Here is a 24,968-nt window from a genome sequence, read left to right as displayed (position 1 = left end):
ATTCTGATCAGAACTGTACTTAGAACAAAAACGCTTGACTTTACTTCTTTAGAGAAGATGACTTCAAAGCCCCTGTGAGTACTTCAGTGTGTTATATAATATTATTATTCTTATCATTAAGTCCTTCTGAATATTATTCCATCCCAGTCTCCAAAATTATTTTTTGGTATTGAGCTCATTTGTTAGGTTTGTCCACCTTATTGAACAGATTTAGTTTTCTTATAAATACTTGTATTATTGTTTGGTTATATGTTACATGTGTCTCCAAATGTAAATACAAAATTTTTATAAATCAAAAATTTTTAAACGTATAAGAGAGTTTATATAATTTTAAGGGGCTTTCAGTTAGTCCTTTTGCACAACCTTCATTATATTTTTGCATTGGTCTGGACGATCACATACTGGGAAGCAAGGTGTACATCGCCTGTAGTGATGTGTATTCTGGTGACCTGACTTGGGCCTTGTGCATGTGCTATAGGTCTCCACAACCTCTAATGCCAGTTCTTTGCCTTACATAGATGTAACTTACCCCGTCTGCCCTTCTGATGTCCCCGCGGTCTTTTTAGGTATAATCAGCAACAGCAGGCATTCTTCTGAGCCATGAGTGTGTACTTGGGTTGAAATTCCTTATGTCAAATGAGTTTTAATTTACTTTTATGAAGTGCCATTCTATAAGTTTAATAAGAGTTGTGAACAGAAGGAGCTAAAATCGCACTGAGAGTGTCAAAGCAATGAAACAATGTAAACAAAAAAAAATTACAACTTTGTACAAAAGGAGTCCACTTCTTTTATTTTTTCTTCCAGTACTTATTCTCTATATAGTTAATAGTTTTCATATTTCTCCAGTGGGCCAAGTTCATGTTATCAGCATCAGACTTTAATCATGGGATACTTAATGGAAGTTTAAGCGGGAAGTTCAGGGGCTTTCACAGTGATATTTCTGTAGTTGGTTTGGTTCTGGAACATATCACAGTCCATTTCCACAGTGAGCCTCTGGGGCCCCACCTGTGTCGGTGTGAACTGGAATTGGGTGTACAAGGTCTTTCTGGGCAGCACTGAAGCTAATCTGAAATAAAGGAAAAGGCAGGTGATAGTTCTTTCCCATTGCTTTGCTGGCCCCTGTGACTCTTTCCCTACTTAAAGAGGTGAACTGTGAAGAAATAAACATTTAAGTACCTGCTGTTGAAACAGAAGAAGTTTTCAAGGGATACAGGAGCACTGATGCATAGGGGCACTTGTACCCCAATGTTTATAGCAGCACTCTCAACAATAGCCAAATTATGGAAAGAGCCTAAATGTCCATCAACTGATGAATGGATAAAGAAATTGTGGTTTATATACACAATGGAGTACTACGTGGCAATGAGAAAGAATGAAATATGGCCCTTTGTAGCAACGTGGATGGAACTGGAGAGTGTGATGCTAAGTGAAATAAGCCATACAGAGAAAGACAGATACCATGTGTTTTCACTCTTATGTGGATCCTGAGAAACTTAACAGAAACCCATGGGGGAGGGGAAGGAAAAAAAAAAAGAGGTTAGAGTGGGAGAGAGCCAAAGCATAAGAGACTGTTAAAAACTGAGAACAAACTAAGGGTTGATGGGGGGTGGGAGGGAGGGGACGGTGGGTGATGGGTATTGAGGAGGGCACCTTTTGGGATGAGCACTGGGTGTTGTATGGAAACCAATCTGACAATAAATTTCAAGAAAAAGAAAGAGAAAGGAGGGAAGGAACGAAGGAACGAAGGAACGAACAGAGGAGGTTTTAAGGGAATACAAGACAGTAGCCTCCCTATGGTGAACAATTGCATGGTTGAGAAGAGAAACATCCTATTCTAAGGGCTTCCAAGCCGCATCTGTTATTTCTTTTTTTAAAAATTTTTTTTTAACGTTTTATTTATTTTTGAGACAGGGAGAGACAGAGCATGAACAGGGGAGGGTCAGAGAGAGGGAGACACAGAATCCGAAACAGGCTCCAGGCTCTGAGCTGTCAGCACAGAGCCCGACGTGGGGCTCGAACTCACGGACCGCGAGATCATGACCCGAGCCGAAGTTGGCCGCTTAACCGACTGAGCCATCCAGGCGCCCCTGTTATTTCTTTTATCACCTGTGACTTCAGTCTGGTCCCACTCTTGGTATTACCCGGGGTGTGTTTGGGAAAGCTTTGGTTTTGGAACCCTTGTGTTGCTAAGTGCTGTGAGAATACAGTGGACATATACAGAAGATGTCAGTATGACAACAGGTGGTCTTTGGAGCCCTATCAAGAACCTCCTGGCCTTCCTGTGGACCTTCTTACAGTGACTAAGGGCATAGTGCAGATTCCCTGTGAGGAGCTTTCTCCACAGTTGATCAGGGATACCACAAAAATGTAGTTGAATGTTGGCAGTCCCTCCTCTCAACTTATTGGCAAGAGTGATTCATTGAGTTTCATAAGGCTGAGGCACACGCTCAATAACCAGACAACTGTCAGCAATTTCAGGGATGGTAGGAGTAAGTATCGTGAACTCTAAATTGTATACTGTGTTTTCAACAAAGGATACAGTGACACAGTGAGAAGAGGTAATGAAAGAAGATTCCTGCAACATACTGAAACCAACAAGGAACTAATGTAGAGAACTCCTACAAATCAACAAGGAGAAAAAGCTGGAACACAAAAGAAAAGTGGGCAAAGAGAACACACCTTTTACAGAGGAGGAAACAGAAAAAGCTAATAAATATATGAAGAGTTGCAAATTAAAACAATGAGGTGTTAGAGATATTACCTTCTTTCTATTAGCCCAGAAGAGAAGAGAAAGCAGGGTGTTGCCAAGAGTGGAGGAATGGTAGGAATTCAGAAACTCATGTACTGCTGGAGGGAGTGTGGACTTCTGCAGTCATTCTGCAAACAAATCTGATAGTACCCAGTCAAACCAGGTCATATTCTGTGACCTAGCAATAAGAAGATGCACGAGGATGTTCATTGCAATAGTATTTGTGGTGTTTGGGAGTTGGTGGCACTCTGGGTGCCTATCACTGTGGAAAGAGAGTGGTAGGAAGTCTGGGATGTACACAGTGAAGCATTATGTTGCAGAAGCAATGGATGCAACATATGCAGATGAATCTCAGAAACAGTTCTGAGTGAAAAATAAGATTAGATATAATGTACATAAGTTAAAAATACAGTCTTATAGGGGCGCCTTGGTGGCTCAGTCAGTTAAGCATCTGACTTTGGCTCAGGTTATGATCTCACAGTTTGTGGTTTGAGCCCTGTGTCAGGCTCTGTGCTGACAGCTCAGAGCCTGGAGCCTGCCTGCTTCAGATTCTGTGTCTCCCTCTCTTTCTGTTCCTCCCCTGCCTGTGCTCTGTCTCTCTCTCTCTCTCTCAAAAATAAATAAAGATTAAAAATAAAAAAATACTGTCTTATAGCACACTTTTTACACATTCTGATGAAAGGATACACACACTTACAAAAGAATGCAAAAGGGGCTGGTGGGAACAGGAATAAAAAGGAATATTTAAACAAAATTTTGTATTATGATTGTCATTAGTAGAATGCAGTTCACTGGCTGCACCAAGAGGCAGCCTACCCTCCCTGTGATAGTCTCTAGTACTCAGGCCTAACCTCCCTGACTGCAGAGCAGCGATCAGGGTTGTGTGGGTGCCCAAGGGGCATGTAGCCTCCCTCACTCCTGTCTCCCAGGATGAGAGAGGCCCTAATTCTTTTAGTTCAACTTGCAGAGGTATTTCCTCTGTCTCAATGGACATGGCAAAAAGGCAGTCATTAATTTTGGGTCCCTGTCTTTCTGACTAGTTGAGGTGTTTTAGCGGGATGAGAAGCTTGTAGTCTCTTACCTGTATCTCTTCTCTCTGTAAATGAGCCCCCTTCCGAAAATGGAGATCACACAGTCCTGCATGGGAACATCTAGGAAGTTATGGACGCTGACTGAAGCCTTAAGAAGTTGATATTGCTCTGTTGTTTCTGGCATCTGTGGGAAGAGGCAAAACCTGAAGCAGATGTCAAGAGCACAGAGGCACAGTTACTGCTTCCCCTCCTAGGCATCCTCCCTGTACTCTCTTCAGTTACTCTTCTGCCTCTGCCTTCCGGACTCCAAACTCCAAACTTCCTTCCCAAACTCCACAGCTGACTTCTTTACCCCTCTATCTGGTCTTCCTGCATTTATTCTTACCCTTGATTCATGAGTAGCCATCTCTGATGGTGCCTCTCCTCCGCTTAGAAAGGTGAGGGGTAGGAGCACCTGGGGGGCTCAGTAGGTTGAGTGTCCGACTTTGGCTCACATCATGATCTCACAGTTCATGAGTTCCAGCCCCATGTCAGGCTTTGTGCTGATGGTTCAGAGCCTGGAGCCTGCTTCAGATTCTGTGTCTCCCTCTCTGCCCCTACCTTGCCACCCCCCCCCCCCCACCATCTCTCTGTCTCAAAAATAAATAAACATTAAAAAAAATTATTGTAAAGAAAAAAAGGTTAGGGGTTTCCCATTGTCTTCAGAATTCATCTTTGGTTGGCATTCAGAGCCCTTCGTGGCCTGACCCCAATCTCCTTCGCCAGCCTCACCTGTTCTTCCCTCAACTAAACGACATCCCAGCCACCCTGGGCACTTTCCCATCCCAGCACACCCCTCAGGCTCCCTTCTTTTGGGCCTCTGTGTTGAGTCTTCTGCCTGCAGTGGCCTTCCTCCACCTCTGCACTGAAGCTTACCTATTTTTCAAGGCCCAGCATAAATGCCATCTCTTTCCATTAAGTCTTCCTCAAACCAGCTGGAATTAATCCCCTTACTTCACTTATCCCATAGTGACTTTGTACCTCTATTTAAGCACTTACATAAAAGACCAAACATTATGTCTCCTTTACTTAATTATAATATAACCTCCTTGAGGGCTGGGGCCAGATTGCATTAATTTTGGCCAGGGTAGACATGGAAAGAGGATTAAATCAAAAGCCATAAGCCTTTGAAACATCCCATTTTTATGATCATGGGCATGATACTCTCTAGGACTGTTTCCTCATCTGAATAATGGGAATAGTTCCACCTCACAGGGATTTTGTATTAAAAGAAGTTGAAAATACATTGGCCTATGTATAAAGCACTAAATAAACATTGGCTGGTATTATCCTTCTAACTATGAAGGCAGCAACTGGGGAGATCCTCATAAAAATCTTTAACCTGGGAATGCAAGCTGGTGTAGCCACTCTGGAAAACAGTATGGAGGTTCCTCAGAAAGCTAAAAATAGAACTACCCTACGACCCAGCAATTGCACTACCAAGCATTTATCCACAGGATACAGGTGTGCTGTTTCAAAGGGACACATGCACCCCCATGTTTATAGCAGCACTATCAATAGCCTAAGTATGGAAAGAGTCCAAATGTCCATCGATGGATGAATGGATAAAGAAAATGTGTGTATATATACAATAGAGTATTACTTGGTGATCAAAAAGAATGAAATCTTGTCATTTTGAAACTACATGGATGGAACTGGAGGGCATTATGCTAAGTGAAATTAGAGAAAGACAAAAATCATATGAATTCACTCATAAGGACTTTAAGAGACAAAACAGATGAACATAAGGGAAGGGAAACAAAATATAAAAACAGGGAGGGGGACAAAACATAAGAAACTCTAGATATAGAGATCAAAGAGAGGGTTACTGGAGGTGTTGTGAGAGGGGGGATGGGCTAAAATGGGTAAAGGGCACTAAGGAATCTACTGAAATCACTTGCACTATATGCTAACTAATTTGGATGCAAATTAAAAAAAAAAAAAGACAAAAAAAAATGAAGACCATGATTGACTGTTAAAAAAAAAAAATCTTTAACCAAAAAAAAGTTGGAAGATGTAAACCTTAATAGCATATGTAAAAAACTATCTCTTTTAAGAGAGATCTGTCAACCTAGCCTTTTCGGGTAATCCTACAGCACAGTCATTTGCCCTGAAGCTTGAGGGGCTTTGATTCCTTCTGAAACAGAGCAAAGGATAGCAATTCGGGGAAAGACTGGTGCCTACCTCAATGACTAGGCGTGGTCTACAAATGGCAATGTCTTCCTGAGCAAAGCAGCTGAGGCTGGACTCAGATTGCGTTGCCGTGGCTATGGCCGTGAGTCTGAGGAAGCTGTTCTCTGGTGGGCTTTGCTCAAAACAGGAGAAGGACAGGCTGTTGGTGGTGGTTTCATAAACTGAAACATACGACAGGCAGAGTCAGTGCAAAGGAATGAGTGCATGTGCCCTGGAAAGAAGGAATAGTTACACACAGTGCAAAGTATCGCACTGAAGCCAGCAAGATGCCCCATTTCTCACAGCAATTTCAAACTTGGAACTCACTCAAGACCCCACTCCCACCACCATCACTGCCTCCGCCAGCGCTCTTGGCAGACCTCCTCAGTAGGGTTGTGGAAGGTTCCTGTAAACTAGAATGAGTTAAGCTCTCTGGCCTCAGTTGCCTTGTCTGATAAGAATGCCTACCTGGTGGGATAGCTTGTGTTAAATGAGATACTGAGTGCTTATCTCAGATGCTACCACACAGTCGTTGCTAAATATATGCTTACTTAGTTCCTCCCTATTCTGTTTCTTCAGTTTCCCTTTTGCAGAGAAAATGAAGCCATCCTTCATCCTTGAGGAATCTTCTCAAGCTCATGTTCCCATTCCCAACCCCGTAGACATAGACCTCTACCCCTGCTGCCACCCGGAAGATGAAGTGTCTGCCCTCCCCAAGTTGAACCTCCACTTTTGAGGTCTGTGTCCCATCCTGACCCCACTATTGCCTGCTGTGTAACTTCGGGCAAATTATTTAAGCTCTCTGTCTTTGTCTCCTCATCTGTAAAGTGGGGATACCATTGGTTGCTACCTCTTAAGGTTGTTGTGAGGATAAATGATATAATGCATAATGCACACTTAACCCTATGTTTGCCAAAAATAAGCTACAGTTATTCTAGTTGCCCCTCCTTTCCCCAAGGGTTGCACCGCCAATTTTAACCCATCTTTCCTGAGGCTTCAGTCTTTCCCTCTCTGTTGATTATTTTCCTCAGCACGAAAGCAGATTCTGCTCTCTCATCTTAAACAAACAAAAAAACCCACCCTCTCTCTACCCAGTGTCCCTGGCTGACAACCACTCATCCTGTTTCCTTTTTCTGTCCTTCCAGGAAGGACTGGCACACTGTGTCTTGCTTTCTCAACTCTCAATCAGTTTAACCCCTAGGATGCTGTCCTTTGCCATCACTTCTCAGTAAGACCACTCCCTCAGTGTCTACTTTTCAGTCTTGACATTTTGTGGCTACTCTCCTGACCCTGCTGGGTGGTCCTCCTGTCTTTGACTTCTCCATTCACCTTCTGCTCCTTCCCTGCCTTCCCCCTACATGCTGGTGCTGCCTGCCTTCACCCTCTTCTCTTCTCACACCCCTTCTTCTACCCCCATGAGCTCATCGATGCCCTGACTTGGCAGCCCCCCTCTGTGCTGGGATTCCTCATCTGGTCTCAAACCAAGGCCTTTATTTTGAATGCCAGGTTTAGGTTTCCAGCTGTCTCCTGGCCATCTCTGGATGTCTCATGGGCTTTCGAACCCAATGGGCCCATACTTATTCTTCCTCATTTTCCCTATTCTAGGGGTTCATCCAAACTGAAAGCAACCCTCTAACCACCCCCCCCCCCATACATATTCACAAGTCCAAATCTATCCCACCTCCTTAATATGTCTTCATTTGAAGTGCTGCTACTCTGGTTTCTCCTTCATTCCTTGACTTGGTTATTACAAAACTTTCCAACCTCTGATCCAGTGTTTCTCAACATTACATGCACATTAGAGTCATATAGAGAGCTTTATAAAATGATCCCAATGCCAAGCTGCACACCAAATCAATTATATCAGACTCTGGTGGTGAGGCCCAGGCAGCAATATTTTTAAAGTTCCCCAGGTAAGGGGTGCCTGGGTGGCTCAGTTGGTTAAGTGGCCAACTTAGGCTCATGTCATGATCTCATGGTTCGTGAGTTTGAGCCCCACGTCGGGCTCTGTGCTGACAGCTGGGAGCTGGAGCCTGCTTCCAATTCTGTGTTTCCCTCTCTCTGCCCCCGCCCCCCGCTTGCACTCTGCCTCTGTCTCTCTCAAAAATAAATAAACATTAAAAAAAATTTTTTTTGAGTTCCCCAGGTGATTCAACATGTAGCCAAGATTCAGAACCAGTATTCTAATATGACCCTTTCCATTCCATTCTGCCAAAATGAATTTCTGATCACATTTGCTCCTCTAGTTCAATTTTTCCTAGCTCCCCACTGCCTAGAGAACAAAATTCAAACTCCTTGGCATGACATACAAGTCCCTGCATGATCCAAGTCCCTGCACCCCGCAAAAAGGAAACATGGTGGAGAAACTGGGGGCTGTGTGGGCTGGTTAGGAGACTGTTGCAATAATGTAGACAAGCTGTAGTCCACTGATTGTCTCTTGCCTGCCCATTGGAATCACCCAAAGAATTTAAACAGTTTTTGATGTTTGGGTCAAACCATGGGGTTTCTGATTTAATTGGTCTGGGGTTCAGGCTGAGCATCCAATTTCCCTGGGTGATTCATATATGCAGCAAGGTTTAAGAACAACTACTCTAGTCCAGGGTAACATAGGGAGCTTTTAAAAAGTACCATTGCCTGGACCCCATCCCAGACCAATTAAGTAGGAATTTGGGGGAGGAGGGAGAACCTGTGTACATGTTGTTCCTTCTGCCTTGAATACTCGTGACTCACTTTTCTGCCTGTCGCTGCCCTTCCTACTCATCCTTTCAGACTCGGTGTAGTCTGATGTATCTGGGAGCAGCCTGCTCCAACCTGGGTGACATGATCCCCTACCATTGTACTCTGTTTACATCATCAAATACTTCTTATACTGCAGTCATGGTCTGTTTACTTATCTGACTGCAGTTGGAATTGTGAGTGCTTTTTTCTATGTGAAGCTCAATAAATATGTGTTGAATGACAGACAGAGGGCACACCAGGGGCTAGAAGCCACCTCTTCAGAACTTCCGGTGTGCCCCATGGCTGTTGCCTACCCAGGGTAGGAGCTGGGGGTTGAGGAGGTCTGGCAAGGCCTTAGAATTACCCATGTTGGCACCAAGCGTGAGGAACAGCTTGTTCTTCCAGAGCTTGGCAGCAAGGATGCCATTGTAGTACATTGCCTGCACCCCAATTGCCAGCTCCACAGCCTTCTCCTCATCAGTGGGGTTAACCAGGATCACTGAGAACTGGGCATTCCCTCCTAGGCATAGGGAGCTGGGTGCTTCCAAGAACAGGTATAGAGGCTCAGCAGTCTTGAGCCTGGGAGGATGGATGCCACTGTCCTTTTCATGTTCCATTCTCTCTTTCTGGACTCTTTCCAGCACTTCTTTTTCTTGAAAAGATCCTGAAGAATGGAGGAAATAAAACAGGCCTCTTATCCAGAGGGTATAGACTCTTCTAATAAAAGTCCAGGATTAAGATTCATTTACCCAATGCTACTCAAATCCCAAAATCATAAGAGCTTTGCAACCCTCTAAGACCACATTTAGCTTAAAAAAAAAAAAAAAAAAAAAAAGTCCGAACATGAGACCAAAACCATAAAAATCCGAAAACACAGGCTGTAACTTCTTTCTAGATATGTCTCCTGAGGGGTGCGTGGGTGGCTTGGTTGGTTAAGCATCTACCTCTTGATTTTGGTTCAGATCATGATCTCACAGTTTGTGAGATTCAGCCCTGTGTCAGGGTCTGGGCTGACAGCACGGAGCCTGCTTGGGATTCTCTCTCTGCCCCCCACCTCTTTCTCAAAATAAATAACTAAATAAACAATTAAAAAAGATATGCCTCCTGAGGCAAGAGAAAAGCAAAAATAAACTTTTGGGACTACATCAAAATAAAAAGCTGCACAGTGAAGGAAACAAACAGCAAAACTAAAAGGCAACCTATAGAATGGGAGAGAATATTTGCAAATGACATATCCAATAAAGGGTTAACACTCAAAATAAAGAACTTATAAAACTGAACACGCAAAAAATGAATAATCAAATTTAAAAATGGGCAGAAGACATGAATGGACATTTCTCCAAAGAAGACATACAGATGACTGACAGCCACATGACAAGATGCTCTACATCGCTTATCATCAGGGAAATGCAAATCAAAACTACAATGAGGTATCACTTCACACATGTCAGAATGGCTAAAATCAACAACATAAGAAATCACCGGTGTTGGTGAGGATGTGGAGAACCCTCTTGCAATGTTGGAATGCAAACTGGTGCAGCCACTCTGGAAAACAATATGCAGTGTCCTCAAAAAGTTAAAAATAGAACTACCCTGCAATCCAGCAATTGCAAGTAGGTATTTACCCAAGGAAGACAAAAATACTAATTCAAAGGAATACATGCACCCCAATGTTTATAGCAGCATTATCTACAATAGTCAAAGTATGGAAGCAGCCTAAGTGTCCATCAACTGATGACATTTGGCATAAAAAAAGATGTGTGTGTGTGTGTATATATATATATATATACACACACACACACATATATATATATCTTGTCTGTACACGTGTATGTATGTGTATATATATATATATATATATATATATATATATATACATCTCTTGTACAGACAAGATATATCTATATATACATACACACACACACACACACACACACACACACACACACACAATGGAATATTACTCAGCCATAAAAAGAATGAAATCTTGCCAGAGAAAGACAAATACCATATGATTTCACTCATGTGGGATTTAAAAAAACAAATGAGCAAAGGGGGATAAAAAGAAAGAGGCAAATCAAGAAAGAGACTCTTAACTATAGAGAACAAACTGACAGTTATCAGAGGGAAGGTGGGTGGGGGGATGGGTGATGAGGGTTAAGGAGTGCACTTGTCATCATGAGCACTGGCTGATGTATGGAATTGTTGAATCACTACACTTGAAACTAATATTACACTGTTAACTAGCTGGAATTTCAATAAAAGCTTAAAATAAAAAGGTCTGGAGCACCTGGATGGCTCAGTTGGCTGAATGTCCAATTCTTGATTTCAACTAAGGTCATGATCTTGCAGTTTGTGGGATCAAGCCCCACATCAGGCTCAGCACTGACAGCGAGGAGCCTGCTTGGGATTCTTTCTCTCCCTCTCTCTCTGCCCCTCCCCTGCTCCCTCTCAAAATAAATAAACTTTAAAAAAAACAAAAAAGGTCTTTGTTGGGCAGATCCACTCTAGATACAGCATGTCTTGTCCAACTTATTCAAAGACCAAGTTCTTCAAGTGCTATGCATTTGTCCCTTGAATGGTGGGAGAGCAAGCTTTTGGACAAGTCTTACTGTCTCTGAGGACAGGTCTGTAGGGACTCAGATCTTCCTAAGTGAAGGAGTTGACTTATTCCAAGGGCAGTGGGGACCATGGAATATTCTAGAGCAGGGGAGTAACAATTATTTTGTGTTTTAGAAAGCTCATTCTAGAAACTGTAAATTGGGAAGGGAACAATAATGGAGACACTGGATCCCAGGGGTCCAGTTAAGAGGCTGTTACAATGCTACAGACAAGAGATGTTGAGGCCTGAATTATCTATAGGCAATGGGGAAGGAGATGAGGAGATGGATGTGAGAGTAATGTGGGGTGATGAAGGAGGAAGAGTTGAGGAGGGTGCAAGCCTTCTTGTTTGGACAGATAGGTGATGGTGGTGCCATTAACCAATATGGAGGACAGAGCAGATTTGGGGTACTGGAAGAGAGGGTGAGAAGAAGAGAGGGAGAACTTCTGGCAGCTGGACTTGGTATTAAATGTGTTGTTTTATTTTGTCCCCTGGAGGACATTTAGAAGCACATGGAGAACTTTTTGGTTGTCACTGCCCATGGTGGTGGGGTGCTGGCATCTAGTGAATGCTGATAAGCATCCTATGATGCACAGCCACCCACAACAAAGAGTTATCCGGCCCATAATGTCAAGAGTATCAAATGGGGTTAAAAAATGCATTTTATGGGATATGGAGAAGACTGTGACTCTCTCTGGCCTATATCTTTCTGGCCATCCCTTCCCCTCTGTTGGCATTTCAGGTGCTGAAAAACCCTGCCCAATACCTTCAGGATACTTGTAGTTCTGAGTGATGTCCTCACAGCGGTCACTGCCCACACTCTTGGTGCTGATGTTGTTGCCAACATACTTAGTGTTGGAGTTGGTTAGCTCCAGTGTGTCATCCTCACAACACTTCCAGACCACACACGAGGCATTTACTGAAGCAAAAAGGTCTGATACTGCAGGTGTCAGTCCTAGTATCCCCTCCTTGACTGCTCTGACAGGAACCAGATCACAGGACTCGAGGACTGAGGGAGGAAAAGGGCAGTGAGCAAGAGGAACCATACCTAGACCTCTCCTGAGCCAGAGCTGCATAACCTTAGTCCCCATCCTATGTCCTATTTTCCCTTCCCCGAGATCAAGGTCAGAGGTAGGCACTAGGCAGAGTTTATGAAAGGGCATTGCAGAGGTGAAATTCACAACTATGTAGTGACGATCCTTTTTGGTCCTGGCCTGTGGCAGGAGCCCTCTCAGAAACTGGACAGGTAGAACCTCAGAGGACTATAGTACACAGGAGTTGCTTAGCCAGCTCGACTATGGCTATAGTTAGGAATAGTTCACTTTTATTGAGCACTTATTATGTGCCAGGCTCTATTACTATTCTGCTGCTGAGCAAGGAAGAGTGATCCTTTTATGGCTCTTGAAGATTTCTTCTCTGAGCTTGAGCCTATCCTGATACCCTCTTTACCCATATCCAGAACCTCAGAAATCTCACCTACAAGCCCCTAACCCAGCACATCTACCAGTTATCTTAAGACCCTCTACCCTTCATTGGGATTCTGCTTCCTTGCCAGTTGTTCTGAGGTAGGGCTAGTCTCCCCACAGCCTCGGGCCTAAATAGCTAACACCTTTGTTCCTTTCAGCCTACTGGCTTCAGGTCAGCATTCTGCTGGCCACTATCATTCCTTCCTAAAACTCATCCGGTTTTAGGGGATGCAGACCCTCTTGGGACCTCCTGCTGCTCATATTTCCTCTCCCACGGACTCCTTCAGCTTGTGCAGCCTAGGATGGTATGGGGGCCTACCCCCAGGCTTTACCTCCACCTCCACTGTGAGCATTTGGGTGCAGAATCTGCCATCCATCATAACCTTGAGGCAAAGCAGGCCGGGTCATCCAGCACTCTGTGGAAGTCTGGAAGATCCTGAAGGCATCAAAGTGAATAATTCAAATGGGGACAAAAGTAGTTCTGAAAAGCTGAAGACATTCTAGAAATCAGAGTCATTATTGCCATAGGACACTAAAAGTGGCTGCCATGCTCCCACGAAGGGGGGGGTGGTGCATGGCACCACTGACCATCCATGTCCCACGTATAATAGTCTTGAGGGCCTCCTCTCAGTGCGAGGGTCACTCAGGGTGTGGGGGGCTTATACCATGTGGGTTTGGAGCCCTTCCATGTCTGAGACTTCATCCTCTTTGAGCTTCTCACCAGATTCTGCCTCTTTGGCCTTCTCCATTCTGAAGGCCCTCCTCATTGTAGTACTCATCTACAAACAAGCGTCCGCCAGTTCCCTGGGCTGAGGCGAATGTGGTAACGACGCGAGCAGGGATTCCCAGGCACCGCAGCACTGCGTGGAAGGGGCCAGAGAGTCAGGGGGAGCCAGAGAGGCCTGGGTATGTATAGCTAGTGTTTTCAGTGTCTCCTCTGGGCAGGCACTGTCTTAAATGCCACCTGACATTGTGGAAAGAGGAGGGACACAGGCACCAGGAAGTTAGCACTGACACAGCACAGGATGCATAAAGGCTGAGAAATGAGGTGCAAAAAATTTACACAGCAGGCGGAGTGTACAGCCAGGGCAAGCTTACCGAATATTCACCAGAGCACCGGGGCTTGCTCTACTGGGGCAAAGGCAGGGAAAGTTTCAGGGAGAAAGCCGCAGGACAACCCAAGAGGCAGGGCAGACGCTCCATACAGTAGCCAAGGGGGGTGTGGCAGGCAAGCTGGCTCTGTACCTGTGCAAGCAACTGCGGCGAACACCCAGGCCTGGCCGTCGTACACAGGTCGCCCTTGGCCTGTGAGCCACTGCCGCAGGATGGGCACACTGCCCCGGCGCTTGTTCAGCAAGGCCGCTTCCTGGATGGTGTGGGTCTGTGGGGTGGGCAAGACCCTCTTCTCCATGAAAGCATGCAGCTGTTTGTGGAAATGTGTGGATGATACATGGGGCCCAAGACAGAATAGCCTCCAGGGGGTGAATAAAGAGGGCTTAGACCAACTGCATGAGAATCACTTGGATATTCGTGGGCTTCACCCTACCCACTGGGTTGTAATCTCTAGGGGTGGGGCCCGGAGAATTCTCCTCTTTATCAAGTCCTCTGGAAGCCAGGGACTTGTAGACCACATGGCAAACAAGCCTCACATCACAAGAAGAGCAAGAGCGCTGCCTCTCCCTGGGGGCTGCTTTCACTGCTCCTTCACTTGCCCTGGCCCTGGTTCCTTTGAGGGTGTTTGCACCTGGGACGTCAAGGCCCACTTATCCCAAGCTTCCACCTCCACCTCCTCACGGCTTGACCTCATCCCTCTCCATCTCTTCAGAGGGGAGTCCAGAGGCACAAGAGGAAATGGGAAACTCATTACTCCTCTGAAAGGACATTTAGGAACAGCGGGAAGCACCAAAGTACCTGGGAGGAAGGGACCATTTGTGATTTGAAGATTTCCAGGGCTATAAAGATGGGCAGCTCTGGCAGAGAGCTCCTGTCTCATCTCCCCACGCTGGCCTCCTCTCCCTCCCACCTCACTCACCGAGGCGCCCAAAATGTGGGCCACATGCACGGGGTTGCCCCACTCCTCCACCTGCTTGTCCATGCTCAGTAAGTGCAGACTGAGGTCAATGACATCCACCTCAAACTGTAAGGAGCACACAAAACCATGATAAACGGCCTCCAGGTTGGGTACTCACCCCCCACCATCACCTCATCCTTCTTCCAGACTCAGGTTCCACTCCTTCCTGCCATGCCTTCTTGTCTCCCATGGGAGTTCTGGCTTTTCCCTCCCTCCCATTGTGCCCCCTGGTCTGTGTGTATGGGCAGTCTGGTCCTTTGCCTCTTCTGTTGTCTGAGTTTCTCAATAGGGTGTGAGCCCTTGACAACCAGGGCTGTATTGTTTCATTTCTATCATTTTCCATTTAATGTGCTCCTACAGCTCCTGCCAGCACTGCCCCACGTGGGGAGGATACCAAGGCAGCTCTTGCTCTTGAGGAACCTGCAGTTTAGGAGTAGGGAGGGACACAGAGGCACTTAGAATACAATCTCAGCAACATGGTTGGGTTCTAGGAGAGATGCCAACCCAGAGCAGAGGGCACAGCAGAGAGAGTCACTCTTACCTTTGGGGCCTGGGAAAAACATCCAGACAGTGTTAAAGGATGGGTAGGGGGGTGCCTGGGTGACTCAGTCGGTTAAGTGTCCGACTTCAGCTTGGGTCATGATCTCACAGTTAATGAGTTCGAGCCCCGTGTAGGGCTCTGTGCTGACAGCTCGGAGCATGGAGCCTTCTTCAGATTCTGTGTCTCCCTCACTCTCTGCCCTTCCCCCACTCATGCTCTGTCTCTCTCAAAAATGAATAAACATTGAAAAAAAAAGAAAAGATGGGTAGGAATTTTCTGGGGGTGACAAAGGAGGAAAGGTATTCCAGACATATTCAACCTGTCTGTTCAGGGGATGGCTAGAAGCTGGAGCATGGGATGGCTAGCTCTTGAGGAAAGAAAAGTACTGGACTGGCTATAAAGGGCCTTAATGTGTCGAGCCAGGGAATTTAGTTATTATCCTGTAGACAGTGGGGATTTAACAGAGGTTTGATTTGCTGTGGTGTTTAGTTAACTCTGGAAGCTGTGGAGGAAGGTCTGACGTGGCCCTAAGGAAAGAGAGGCACCACATGGCTGAAACTGCCGAAAGAAACAGACTCATTGACACACCAGGGAACAAGGTTGTGAAAAAGGAGGACTTGGTGTGGTGCCACCATTTCTTCCATCTTGGGTCTGGGTGCCTTTCACAGAACTTCCAACAGCGTTATGTTGGGACAGAGCATCTGAAGGTTCCCAACCCCTGTGGTCCGTAAGAGCCACTATGAAGAGAACCCAGGGACGAATTTGCCATTTTTAGTGGAAAACAAGTGGCTGTTACTAATTATGAGGATTATGTACTTTTTGTTTGTTTGTTTATTTCGAGTGGGCTCCACACTCAACATGGGGCTTGAACTCATGACCCCAGCATCAAGAGTCAGATGCTCCACCAACTTAGCTAGCCAGGTACCCCAATGACTATATACTTGGGATCTGAATTTGCTTCATCTTTTTTTATAGTAAGATACTAACTGCTTAAGGAATACAGGTGTTTTAATTAATCCATTAAACAGATGTGAAAGGGAGCTTTTTAAGAGGTGCAGTCTTTGAAAACTGGATCAAACTCTTGAATTCAACGTACTTGATATGTTTGCAAATAAACTTATGGACTGAATCCTTAAAAAAATAAAGAAAGAAAAGAAAAGAAAAGAGAAGAGAAGAGAAGAGAAGAGAAGAGAAGAGAAGAGAAAAGAAAAAAGAAAAGAAAAGGCCTCATGACTTAAGGGCTTTTGGACATGCCAGCTCTGTCTGGCCTGAACAAGGCTATGTGGCTATCACTGGCCCTTGTCTTCCCCAGAGGTCCCTGTACCTGGCCAAAGTCCCAGGGCTCCTCCTGGATGCAGTCAGCTGTACCCAAGTAGATGAGGCCGTTCTGGTTCAACACATACTCTGTGCGTTGAGACTCCCTCTCCAGGAACACAGCATCCTCTGGTGAAAAACAGGCAGGGATGAGGTTCTGTGGGGTGGTAGGCCTGCCCTCCATATCCAGGCCTCTGCCCTCCTTGCCCAGTCAGGTTTGGCTGTAGGTCTTCCCTTCAGCTCCGGGCCTGATGAAGACTGAGGAGGAACTCCCTCTTTCCACTGACTCTACTGCAACCCAGACTCTTCTCTGGTACAGAGTAGGGAAAGGGGTCAGAGTCCCTTGTCAGCCAAGGTGACCTTCATGGTCAGCCAGATAGATAGTAACAAGCCAACCTTAAAAAGCCTACTGGTTCCCAGAAGACATGTGCAGCCAGAGTGCTTTTGGCCTAAGATAATTTGGCAACAGCTCAGAGAACTTCCCAGTGTGCCTATTATGTCTCTTTCACAAGTTCAATTTTAAAAAATAGTGTTTTAGGGGCACCTGGCTGGTTCAGTCAGTAGAGCATGCAACTCTGGATCTCGGGTTGTGAGTTTGAGCCCCATGTTGGTTGTAGAGATTACTCAACAATAAAATGTTCAGGGGCGCCTGGGTGTCTCAGTCGGTTAAGCGTCTGACTTCAGCTCAGGTCATGATCTCACAGTTCATGTGTTCAAGCGCCACATTGGGCTCTCTGCTATCAGCACAGAGCCCATTTTGGGTCCTCTGTCCCCCTCTCTCCTTGCCCCATCCCCTGCTTGTGGTCTCTCTCTCTAAAATAAACAAACTTTAAAATAAATAAAATGTTTAAAAGAAAATAAATTAAATTTAAAAATGGTGCTTCAGAAAAAAACAATCAAACATAGGTTGACAGGGGTGAGCAGAAAGAAAGAGGAGCATCTGGTAAGACAGGGTCAGAGGGAATAGTGGAGCTGGGTAAAGTAGAAGCCAGAGCATTGGCTTTCTACCCTGGTGGCATCCAAGTGGGTCTAAGACTCCCATGGTCTCTCAAGCCTCTCCTGCTGCCTTCCTCAATGGGCTGGGCTGGGGTTCATGAGGAGGATGGTAGTCTTTAAGGAGGATACTCTAGAAAGCCAGAAGCAGCAGGGGGACGTGCTCTGCTTGCCATGTGTCTCTCTCTGCACCTGTTGCTGGGTGGGAGTGGGGGAAATAGGGTGCTTAGGTTGGTTCTTGGGGACTAACAAGAGAAAAGTCTTTGCAGACTATTCCCCCAGACATCTGCTGGGATGAGGGTACTCAAAGAAACAGAAGAATAGGATATTAAATTCAGGAAGCCCTGAAAACTTGGGGCCTAAAATCACAGAACCATGTGCTCAAGGAGCCCTTGACTTCTGCCCCTCCATCTTGAGTACTCTCTCTGAAATCACTTCAAACAGGTGTTTGGCCCCAAACTCTGAAGGCTCTGGGAGGTACCTTATCAGAGCATGGGTAACATCACCTTCCCCTTCCCTGATGGGGTGCAGCCCTCTTTTATAAAATTCCCTGCTTACGAAAAGGACTTTCATTATAGCATGTAAAATTTCCCTTTGAATCTGGGAGAGTCCCATCTCCAAGAATGCTAAGATGAGACTGAGTCCCAGATAACCTGAAAATTTCTTAATCACCTCCCAGGTAAGCAGAGCCAATAACTCACTCCTGCCCACACAGACATCTCCATTTGGACTCACATGGAAAGGACTTCCCTAGGCAGGTCCCTACAAGCCAAGTGTAGAGGCAAGAAACCGGGCATGGAGTCAAGACTATGAGTTCCCACTGAACTGAGCACTGTCTCAGAACTATCTTTGCTTTGTCTTTGTTCTACCTGCCAGGGCCTAGCTCTGGATGTGGGATCTGAGTCAGTGAGACAGATGTACTGGAGCCTCAATTTGGAAGGAAATGGCTTGAGGGTCTTTCTGCCAATATGTTGAGGGCCATGGGTCCTCCCTCAGCTGAAGGGGCCCTGATTCCACATTCACCCACATGGGGATGGGGCACCTAAATGGACATTTGTTCTCATCTGTTGCTCTATCTGATCACCCCCTTGGATCAGGAAAGAGCCTAAACAGAGGATTGGCAGGACTATCTGAAGGAGGGGGTATTGGAGAATGCTTAGCAAAAAAATGGAGAGAGGGAGCCCACTGGGGGTCAGATGCCACATAGAAAAGGAGTCAGGAACTGGCTGGAGAAAATTGGGAAGATTTCTTCTGCTTCCCTGTTTCCTTTTGTCTCCCAGCCCTGCCTTATAATGACGGCCCCTCAGGCTGGCAGTGAAACTTGTGAAAAGAAAAGGCTCTTCACTTGTCATCTGGGGTAGTGAGGACAGGAAGGCTGATCAAAGATGTTTTCCATTTCCCCAAACAACCATTCAGGGAGCCCCAAGGATTAAGGTGGTGGGTGGCAGATTTAAAAAGTAAAGACATACTCAACCTTCAGAAGGGGGAGGAAGAGGAGATGCCCTCCTCATGTTTGGGGCATGTCAACCATGTCTGATGATCTTTCTTAGGTGAAATAACCCCAATAGCCAAGGCTGAGCTTTGTCAGCGGTGGCCACTGGTTGGGTTGCAGAAGGTCACCTGATCTCAGGAAAGCCCACCGTTAGTCTGCTGACCTATGGAACACTAGCCTTTTGTTGCTCTAGTCATATATTTAGACAAGTCAATGTGGAGAGGGCCCAGCAGCCTGTAGTAAGAACAGAACTTACACGTGGAGAGAAGCAGAGACAACCAAACAGGGCAGATTTACCGTGGAGCTGATGAAGCTGAAGCTTTGGGCCCCTCACTAACACAGACCCCTTTAGGCCTGAGCAATTCAATATTTTGTATTAGTTTTCTTTTCTTTTCTTCTTTTTTTAAAAAAAATCATTTATTTATTTTTGAGAGAGAGATAGAGAGAGTGAGCAGGGGAGGGGCAGAGAGAGAGAGAGAGAGAGTCCCAAGCAGGCTCCGTGCTGTCAGTGCAGAGCCTGATGCAGGGCTCCAACTCATGAACTGTAAGATCATGACCTGAGCTGAAATCAAGAGTAAGATGCTTAACCAACTGAGCCACCCAGGAGTCCCTCCTCCCCCTCCTCCTCCTCCTCCTCCTCCTTCTCTGTCTCCTCCTTCTTCTTCCACTTCTTCTCCCTCCTCCTCCTCTTCTTCTTCTTCTTCTTCTTCTTCTTCTTCTTCTTCTTCTTCTTCCTTCTCCTTCTTCTTCTTCCTTCTCCTTCTTCTTTCTCCTTCTTCCTTCTCCTTCTTCTTCTTCTTCTTCTTCTTCTTCTTCTTCTTCTTCTTCTTCTTTCTCCTCCTCCTCCTCCTCCTTCTTTCTTATGTTTATTTAGATTTGAGAGAGAGAGACAGAGAGAGAGAGAGAGAGAGAGAGAGAGAGCACAAGTTGGGGAAGGGCAGAGAGAGTGAGAGAGACACAGAATCCAAGGAAGGCTCCAGGCTCTGAGCTGTCAGGGCAGAGCCCTACACGGGGCTCGAACTCACGAACCGTGTGATAGGAGAGCACAAGTTCTCAGTGCTGATGAACCTACATCTAGAAAAGTTTCACAGTGCATAAAGTGTGTGTAGTAGTGTGCCTTCTTTGTAAGGTGAATGTGATGCTTTAATGAGATATTGCATGTGAAGCACTTGGCCCAATATCTGACATGTAGTACAAATTCAATAAATAGTAGCAACTAAATGTTATCATAAGCCTAGATTAGATCCATTATACCTAACCCAAAGTCTGATGTCCAGCTGACTGAGCCACCCAGGCACCCCTGTATTGTTTTTCTTAAAGGGGGTCCACGAAGTTATATAAATCTCAGGTCCCACAAAACCTGGATTTGCCCTGGAGACAGACTATGGGAGCCCAGAGAGGAGACAGAGAAGCCCATCACTCAGGTTGTATCCATTCCTGAACCACTTTCCCGTTCTTAGCCCCTGTACTGTCATGACAAAGAGTAGCTCTTCTAGGGTCATCTCAGTGAATCTCAGCTCCTATGTCAAATAACCTGACCCAGCACCAGGGTTTAGTGGTGAGATAAGACTTTGCTTTCAGTGGGAGGCCCCAGGCTGCTTCTGCCAAGGGTGACACCAAAACAGACCCTGGGTCTGAGAGGCCATTCATCCAGGAAGCAGACGACACAGTAATTGTGTGTTGGTGCTATCCTTAGAGGGAGCTGCCCACTGGAGCCTGGGTCTGTCACTCCCTGCCAGAGCTGTGCCCCAACTCCTGTGCCTTGAGTCCCTGTGCAGCCCAGGCTGGTTTGGGTCTAAACTCACCTCGAGCCCAAGGGTTAAAGAGCACTGTGAACCGGCCCAGGGGAAATGACTTCTTGCCCAAGACCTGCAGCAGGAGCGAGTAATGGCCAATGATAGCATCTGTGGGCGTAGTCACAGAGATGTTCCAGGACTGGGCATCTCTGTCTTCCACCACTGCACTCCACCACTTCCGGTCCCCCATACTGGAAATTGGGAATGTGGCTTGGGTCTTGTTGGCCTTGGAAGGCTGCTCTCCTGCAGTCACACAGAGAAGAACTGGTCATTTGGACCTCTTGGTCACAACTGAGAGTAATAAACTCAAGTATCACAAAGTTGGAACAGGTGAAAATTGGTTTTTGGTGAGAATGAAAGCAGCCCATCCAGTAATGGGAGGCAATAAAGGGTGATGGGAGAGCACAAGTTCTCAGTGCTCATGAACCTACATCTAGAAAAGGTTCATAATGCATAAAATGTGTGTAGTAGTGTGCCTTCTTTGTAAGGTGAATGTGAGGCCTTAATGAGATATTGCATGTGAAGTACTTGGCCCAATGTCTGACATGTAGTACAAATTCAAGAAACAGTAGCAACTAAATGTTATCATAAGCCTAGATTAGATTCATTCAGGGTTTTATAGAAAACTGATCATTATATTTGCAACCAAAAGGAACCCCTTAGTGTTAATGATGCTCAGCAGCTTCTGAATCAGAACACTATTTTTTTAGGCACATTATCTCATCCTCACAACAGCTCTGCCAGGTGGGCAGGACTTCCTCAGACTCAGGGCAGTGTGGCTCATTTGCGCCTTTGTTCCCTGAGAAGATGCTGGAGGAAGAACCCCCCAGTCCTGCCACCAAGAAGGTCTAGGTCTGCCCCACTTACCAGTTTGTGCAATGAGGGCTACCTTCTTCAGAGTAGACAGAAATGTGTGGACTGGAGCCTGAAAGTGCAGGATGATGGTGAAGGGCTTCCCTCTCCTCACAAAGAGGTGCTGGGAGCTGATGGCCTTGGTGTAGTGCTCCTCATTGTTTTTTGCTGCCTGGAAGTCACAGTTCTTGATCCCCAGGGCTACTGTGGAAAACAGAAGTCATGGAGACTAGGTAAATGTGACGACATAAGTTGAGACAAAAGCAGAGACCCTGGAGTCATAAATGAACTGGGGTTCAAATCCTTGGCTCATTTTACCTACTAACTGTGCCACCTAAAGCAAGTGATTTAACCACTCCGAGCCTCATTTTCCTCTTCCTTAGACTAAGGAATCATCCCTCTTTCAGGGTTGGGGGAATTAAATGAAGTAATACATATATAATACACTTAGCACAGTGTAAGACTCATAGGAAGTCTCATTAAATGGGACTATTACTATTATTAAAAGAGCAATGCCTGCTCTCATTGTTGACCTCCTTTTCTGGTCCCAATCCAAAACCAATGAATAAAACCCAGAATTTTGTTCCTACTCCTTTCTTCTTCAAACACAAATAATTTTTAGAGCTGGTTTGGAAATCACTGAGCTGATTCTCTTGTTTATAAATGAGAAGAGTGAGGCCCAGACAGTAGAACCAACTCACCTGAGATCATACTTGGCTCTTTCACTTAAAGGCTCACCAAACCCATGGCACCATGCAGCCCAGAAAAACTCTCCAAGGAGGGGGCCTGAGAGTATTATAACAGTCTATCAGGCAGTTCTCATCTGACAATGAGCCATGTAAATATACTAATAGACATGCAGAGGCCCCTGAGCTTTCTGCATCCTGTAGTTCTACCTGTTCCCTTGCTTTATGTTGGCCTCTGCCCCTTGTATTTGGATTCCCTGACTCCTACCTCCCCTTCTCTGTCACTTAGCTTTTTTTTTTCATGCTTTTATATTTATTTTGAGAGAGAGAGATAGAGAGCGAGCAGGAGAGGGGCAGAGAAAGAGGGAGCAGAATCCTAAGCAGGCTCTGCACCTTAGCGCAGAGCCCAATGCAGAGCTCAAACTTACGAACAGTGAGATCATGATCTGAGCCGAAACCAAGAGTCAGAACCTTAACCGACTGAGCCATCTTAGGCACCTCTCTCCCACTTAGCTTTGAGGCTGTGACACCCTCATGCTTTCCCAGGGTTATCTTCCATATGTATCACAACCTACAGAGGATAATCATGTTGTGATGCCATAAATCCATGTTAAGGGTAAGAACATTAACCCATGTTAGCCACCATCATTGTCATCACAACTATGACCAACGATTTACCACCAATGAGCTACCATGTTGCCACCCATAGCCATACCACTGCCACCACCACCACAGCACCCACTACTACCACCCACTGTAGCCCCCCCCCCCCATCACCTCTACCACCATCCTACTTATTGTAATAAAAACACATTATGATGGAGGAGCTACTGAGAGTCAAGTAAGCCCCATGGATAGATGGCTTGGCTCACCCTGTTCCATGGCTGCAGGCTGATCTTATCCACTCGACCACAGGAAATGCCTGTCTTGAACTGTTGCTCAGTGCTTCCTCTCTGAATCTGTCCCGAGAGAAAATGATGGAGGTATTTTCATTGGTTTAAGAATCTATAAATAGTATAGTTTTCTTCCACTCCTCCTGTGAGGCCCCCACATATTTCTTTTCTCTTGCTCCCTCCCCACTAGTATCTCTTGGACCAGCTGCTGGGAGTTACCCTTTTTCATTTTATCTCTTGTGCCAGACTGGAGCAGTGGGTGGAATGGAGGAAGATCAGCCAGCTAGAGAAGCCAAGAGGAAACTTCTAAGCCTGTCATTTCAGTGGTTTCAAGAGACCCTCAGAGATATTACCTGGACAACAAGAGAAGATTATGGAAGAGATGACTCTAAACAGAAGGCTCACATTCAACTCCAAATTTCAGGCCCTAAACATATCATGGGCTTCAAGTTGCTAGATGTTTGTGGCTATTTTGGTAATAGAGAGAACCTGTATGTCTGGAGATCATCTGTGTGAAGGAGATAAGGAGGTAGAATTTGTTGGTGAAAAACAAATATCCTAAAAGTAGAAGTCAGAGCCCCAGCTCTTCCAAGCCTACCAGATCTGGGACTCTAGCAGAGAAGATGGAAAACTATCTTGGGACTCAAGACCTATATCTTTTTCTATTTCTACTTGTTTGGTCACTGAGGAGACAAGACACAGGAGAGGACCTCCTCTTTGGCCCTCTTTGGTCTTCTAAAGCCCAGCTTTTGCTGGGGCTTCTCCAAGACTGTTAGCACGCTCAGGGACAAGAATACTGGCCTGCATGCATATGGGATATCTATAGAAGGATATAAAAGAAACTACAAAGAGCATTGGTTGCCTGTGGGGAGGAGAGCTGGACAATGGAATAGGAAGGTGATTTTTCTCCTGTTTACAATTTTATACTTTTAAAACTTTGAACCATTGCCCATTTGAGGAATCTTATTATGTTAAAAAAAATGAAGCTTCTGCCTTCTTATTCCTCCAAAAAAAATGATTCTTCACAAGAAATGAAGAGGTAAATTTTTTATTATTTGAAGATGAAGTGGTTTTTACCTGGAAACCATGAATCTACTAAAAAATTATTATAAAAGATAATTTAGTATGCTAATCTTAAGTTTAATGCAGTCCCCATAAAAATTTTAACAAGTTTTTTCTCTGAAACTGGAAAAGCTGATTCTAAGGTTCAAAAGGAAGTTTCTAAAAGATATAAAATATAATCTAAAAAGATCTAAAGATATAAAGATGTTTTATATTACAACATCTAAGATGTGTTTTAATATCTAGTAGGCCTGGTCATGCTACATTTCTAACTCCTTATATAGTATAACCAGGATTCCTAGATACTACAACATAGTATGACATCACTTCACTTGAGAAAGCACATCATCCAAAATGTATGCATTAAGTATGAGCTAAATGTGGCACTTTGAATCATTGGGAAGATAAGGATTCACTAGTAACTTGTTTGGGTACAGAAAGCTTGCAAAATAAAGTTTGTTTCCTACCTTGCACCATATACCAAAATGAAT

General features: G+C 45.3%; 2 protein-coding genes across 9 annotated transcripts in view; one reads left to right on the top strand and one right to left on the bottom strand.

Moving 5' to 3' along the window:
* Positions 1 to 24,968, top strand: part of CCNDBP1 (cyclin D1 binding protein 1) — a 78,267-nt gene that overhangs the window by 10,047 nt on the left and 43,252 nt on the right. The window contains exon 12 of one of the 4 annotated variants that reach the window (XM_060618798.3): positions 12,054 to 12,075. The exons of 1 other annotated variant lie outside the window; for it this stretch is intronic. In XM_060618798.3, coding sequence (XP_060474781.2) covers positions 12,054 to 12,060 — 7 coding nt within the window. In that variant the 3' untranslated portion in view covers positions 12,061 to 12,075. Of the gene's footprint in view, positions 1 to 6,570; positions 8,798 to 12,053; positions 12,076 to 24,968 lie in introns of those variants that run through there. 2 more of the 4 variants (XM_060618795.3, XM_060618796.3) reach the window with 2 other exon arrangements.
* EPB42 (erythrocyte membrane protein band 4.2) lies at positions 904 to 23,696 on the bottom strand. 5 transcript variants are annotated; one of them, XM_060618790.3, is made up of 13 exons: positions 23,395 to 23,696; positions 21,852 to 22,040; positions 20,994 to 21,227; positions 16,714 to 16,832; positions 14,810 to 14,914; positions 14,023 to 14,200; positions 13,499 to 13,637; positions 13,110 to 13,213; positions 12,078 to 12,320; positions 9,074 to 9,373; positions 6,004 to 6,173; positions 3,831 to 3,964; positions 904 to 1,066 (listed from the first exon to the last, which is right to left on the bottom strand). In XM_060618790.3, exons 1-13 carry the CDS (start codon positions 23,402 to 23,404, stop codon positions 904 to 906), a joined length of 2,088 nt encoding a protein of 695 aa, XP_060474773.1. In that variant the 5' UTR covers positions 23,405 to 23,696. The 5 variants fall into 5 exon arrangements, with proteins under 5 accessions (XP_060474773.1, XP_060474775.1, XP_060474774.1 ...); XM_060618792.3 differs by having other exon boundaries at positions 21,852 to 22,037; XM_060618791.2 differs by lacking the exon at positions 23,395 to 23,696 and adding an exon at positions 22,538 to 22,626.

The sequence above is a fragment of the Panthera onca genome, chromosome B3, assembly GCF_046562875.1.
Source record: "Panthera onca isolate mPanOnc1 chromosome B3, mPanOnc1 haplotype 2, whole genome shotgun sequence".
NCBI classification, from domain to species: Eukaryota; Metazoa; Chordata; class Mammalia; order Carnivora; family Felidae; genus Panthera; species Panthera onca.
Note: the sequence above shows the minus strand (reverse complement) of the source record. Positions and strands in the feature narration are given on the sequence as shown.

What these genes read in the sequence shown, in the direction of transcription:
- EPB42 (XM_060618790.3), bottom strand. An exon ending in AGCCCTCATTGCACAAACTG is followed by an intron (nt 21,228 to 21,851) that starts GTAAGTGGGGCA and finishes GTGTGACTGCAG; the next exon opens with GAGAGCAGCCTTCCAAGGCC. An exon ending in GACCACGCCTAGTCATTGAG is followed by an intron (nt 3,965 to 6,003) that starts GTAGGCACCAGT and finishes CTCTTCCCACAG; the next exon opens with ATGCCAGAAACAACAGAGCA.